The 4,617-nt window shown below is 34.7% G+C and overlaps 1 protein-coding gene across 1 annotated transcript; it reads right to left on the bottom strand.

Annotated features, from left to right (window-relative positions):
* Positions 1-1,484: 1,484 nt before the first annotated feature.
* LOC131068185 (cytochrome P450 750A1-like) lies at positions 1,485-3,441 on the bottom strand. Its single transcript, XM_059213534.1, has 2 exons — positions 2,498-3,441; positions 1,485-2,218 (listed from the first exon to the last, which is right to left on the bottom strand). Exons 1-2 carry the CDS (start codon positions 3,422-3,424, stop codon positions 1,607-1,609), a joined length of 1,539 nt encoding a protein of 512 aa, XP_059069517.1. The 5' UTR covers positions 3,425-3,441; the 3' UTR covers positions 1,485-1,606.
* Positions 3,442-4,617: the final 1,176 nt, after the last annotated feature.

Raw genomic sequence — 4,617 nt, 5'->3', positions numbered from 1 at the left:
AAATTATTATTTTGATACATACTATAATTCTATTTGAAATGAGTTGGTGTTTATGGGTATTAGAGAACTTGGGAATCAATAGTTAATTTTCTCCTCCATCAAACTTTTAGGTAAACTAGTTCAACAAATTTGAAAAGGTTTAATGGTGAAAATATAGCAAAGAGTAGTCTCAGTGTATTGAAGGAAGAAGATTATGTGATTAGGATACTCTATGACTATTTTATGATTATCTCATGTGAATGATCTTTCAATTATTCTAAGATGATTCTTACATCATCTTAAAATAAATTATGAACCTTGTAAAACAAAATAGTGTAGAACACAAAACCACACAAGAGTAGACATCGTTGGTGCACCATGACAAATGAGAAAGGTCATAAAGATAAAATGTTAATTTTAAATTTTTAAATATTGAGGCTCAAATTTGTGACTCTCAAAAGAACCCAGGTCAAATTTATATGCACATAAATTTAATCTAAGGTGGTGAATAAGAGATATTAGAGTCAAAATAAATTCCTAGAAATAAGTTATAATAGGAAAATATTGGTTTAGTGTCATAAGTCAAACTTTAAATAAGAACATGGCACTTCTAGGCTTTTTATTGCACAAAGAACACTCTAATCAAAATGGGCCTCAAATATAATGGAGTAAGGTTGGGGTATATAATTAACACCATTATAATTATACATAATAGGTGACATATGATGGTCCCTATCTTCCTCATGCAAATAGTTAGTGATTACCCAAAATGGTCATATACCAAGGTTCAACCTTGCTACATCATATTTATACAACAAACATTTCACCAACAAACTTATATATGGACAAAAGATATTTTAAATTTAAATTAATTTTATTCAAATTAAAATATAAATTACAATATAAAAAATTAAAGTTTTTCAACTTGTGATGAGTTTAGAGTAACATCAAATGACTTTCACTAGAATATGATAGAAATGATTAAAAGGAATTCTCAAACAATTTACTTTGAATTAAAAAGATGTTTGGATGAGTAACATTTTATATGATTCCAATATATATGGATGTATTATATTGTGTGTCTATGCCATTGCATTACACATATTTCTATATCCTATGTTTGTCTTAAAATTTAAGATGACAATAGATTATTTTAAATAAATTATGCTAGCAATGGCATGTGACTTGTCCCATGGTGTACCGTTAACAATGCATATAGTATAAATTTTATTGTTCAAAATATAGGATATATTACTTATTTACTCTTTTAAGTGATAAATGCTTTGATTTGAAGCTATGAACTAGTGAGGTCACAAATTGGGGACCTCATCGCCACCCCAATAGGGTTTGAACATGTGTGGCAAGAACAACACCACAATGAAACCATTACACCATGACAATATAACAAATGTAGGATATATTATTAATAGCAGTGTAAATACTTAATTTCTTTGTGAAGATTACTATGGGTTGCAAGACAACCTAGATGCCCATTATACCTACATTACATACATTACACACAAAACCTTATTGCAATATATAAGAAGTGATCAAATACGCATGGATTGAAGTAGTGTCTATACTAACTAGTATATCTTTTCAACATAGAAGGTGAAGATATAGAAAATCATGGGCAGGTGGGCAACCTCAATGAGGGAATGGCAAGAATATCATGTTTTCTAGGTAAGGAGGCTCCATTGCATTCACTCATGTCTAATTCCCCTTCGACTCTCCAATCAAAGCAGTGCACTAGTTGAGCTATGGTAAAAGTCATCATGGCAAAGGACATGCTAATCCCGGGGCATGACCTCCTTCCTGCACCAAAGGGAACCACATCAAAATACTCCTTCCCTTTAATAAAATCAATATCTCTACCCATAAACCTTTCAGGCTTGAATTCCAATGGATCCTTCCACACTATGGGATCTCTTCCCAAAGCCCAACTATTGACAAAAGCTCTGCTCTTCTTAGGAATGAAGTACCCATCAATAGTGCAATCTTCTGTTGACTCGTGTGGGATTAGCAATGGCACCGCTGGATATAATCTTAGTGTCTCATTCACCACACACAAAAGATATTCCATACCTTTGAGATCACTCTCTTGTACTGGCCTCTCTCTACCTACTATGGCTTCAACTTCCCCTTGCAATTTCTTCAACACATCAGGATTTTGGATCAACGAGCTCATCGTCCACTCTAATGTAGTAGATGTTGTTTCCATTCCACCCGCAAAAACATTCTGTAAAAAGTTAAATATTAAGAAAATTTACAACGGATTCACTCTACAATGACATGAGTGTGTTAACAAAAATTCCTATCTTTTATCTTAAATAAATAAATTAACATTTTACATGTTGCTACAAACATACATATTTTAAATACATCTATCTAAATGATGTGAAAGATATCAATCTCAAAGTGTCCATATATTCTTAATAAATAATATTATTAGTTAAATCTATCTAAAATGTTTATACTAATTACATTAAAGAATTACACTCCGAAGCACTATACTTACAAACACAATGGCCTTAATGTGATCATCTGTGATAGTGACGGAATCGGCGGCCTGCATCTCCAACAGAGCATCAATGACATCCTTTGAACTGGACTGCTGCTGCTGATTCCCCAAGCTTGAGCTTCTCCTCTGTCTGTGCTGTTCTATTATTTTTGTCATCATTTGGTCGAAAGACTTGTTTACAGTCTTCATTCGTCGCTTTACACCTTGCAAATCGAGCCAGTCAAGCCAGGGAATAAAGTCTCCAATGTTGAATACTCCCACAGTCATTGAGGCCTCTAATAACAACTCCTTAATTTTTTCGCCATTGCTATCCAAACCCTGATCGTCAGATGTGGTGCCATAAAGGATTCTCAGTATTTGCGAACTTACAAGGGATGCGATTATCTGGCTAAGATTGACGGCAACTGTTCCATGGCGGCTCTTCTCCCACACTGATCGGACGGCCAGAGACACCGCTTCCTCTCGCATTGATCTCATGGACTCGATTCTTTTGGCATTCAACAATTCCACCATGAAGAGTTTCTTCATCTGTCTCCAATAAGGCCCGTATGGAGTGAATCCCACATCCTTGAAGTCATAGAATAAGTACTTTGCTGCAGCAGTTGCAGGTCGGCCGGCAAAGATCAGATCTTTAGTTTTCAAAAGTTCTTTTGCCATCTCAGGAGAAGAAATGACAATTGTAGTAACAGAACCCAACTTCAAAGATGCAATTGGCCCATATTTCTTAGAAATGTCATAAAAGCTACGGTGGATAAGCTCTCCCATCTGCAGGAGATTTCCCACGATAGGCCAAGGAAATGGGCCTGGGGGCAATCTTCTTCTCCGGCTACTAAACATGTAGAAAATCAGCAACATCACTATAACTGTAACCGCCATGGTGATTGGAGCTTCATCTCTGCCTACCAATAAGCTCTGAATCGACATGGTGAAAATACCCACTAGTTACCCACTAGTTAGTTCGCTATGCTGTATTGAGCCTCAGGCCACGCCCTATTTATTAGCGTCTAAATCTCAGAATTTAGTCGTGCTAACAAACGCACGAGCCGTTTGAACGAGTGAATAAGGAAATATATTGATCTTCGGGAAAGCGGATGTTTCGCGTGATAAGTAAATTAGAAAACTCCTGCTAGTCAGCGCACGAGCCGTTTGAACGTGTGAATAACGTGACAAATCATTTATCACTATTTATCAAAATCTACTATTTTCACTCAAATTCGAATGCTCAAGTCTTTTTGTAACGTGAAGAATTTCCATATTAAAATGCTGAATTCCACAAACTTCGGAATATTGCGTGGAATTTCAAGCTAAAAAAGCCAAAATGTACGAAGAGTAAAAAGCCAAAATTGTGGAAATTGAGAAGTTCTCAACTGACCTTGCATTTGTAAGCAATGACCTGCGAAAAGGAAGTGCAATTATTCAACAGAAATGCTTTAAACATGGGAAATTTGAGGAACACTTTCGATCCACAAAGTGAAATTCGACATTGTAATGTCCATCCCATCAAGGAACCTTAAAGGATTTAACTAAAATACTCGAAAAAGAGTGGAAATATATATTTTTTTAAACAATAATAAACATATAATTGCATTAAGATAAAAGATTGCATTTAATTGCACAAGCGGAAGGCTTAAACTACAACTTCTAAAGGGTTCCCCAACGTGGATTACTTATTTAAAATAATCAATTCTTAAGAGCAATTAATCCACTTAAGATATCATTAAACATTCATGAATTTAAATAAAGTAAGCAATGATTGAACCATATGTCTGCACTTAAAAACATAAACATTCCTAAAGCCACATTTATAACAATTCATTCCATTGCATTGAATCAATATTTACATTTAATTAAATAAAAATCTACCGTCTAAGTTTCATCACAATTACATTGCATTTTCATCACAAGGTCTCATAATAATAGATCATGTTTTCATCATAATTACATCTTTGCCATAAAGGCACACATAACCATAGGATACATCTGACCACATAAGGTCCAAGAGATACAATAATGATCCAAAAAGAACAAAGAGAATCCAATTGGTACATGCAGATGATCAAATCCAAAAGAGCAAGCTAGAGCATGTGCAAAGCCAATCCTCACAAAACTGAAACAAA

This window comes from Cryptomeria japonica, chromosome 10 (genome assembly GCF_030272615.1).
Source record: "Cryptomeria japonica chromosome 10, Sugi_1.0, whole genome shotgun sequence".
NCBI classification, from domain to species: Eukaryota; Viridiplantae; Streptophyta; class Pinopsida; order Cupressales; family Cupressaceae; genus Cryptomeria; species Cryptomeria japonica.
The sequence above is the reverse complement of the archived record's forward strand: the minus strand, read 5'-3'. Positions and strand labels throughout refer to the sequence as shown.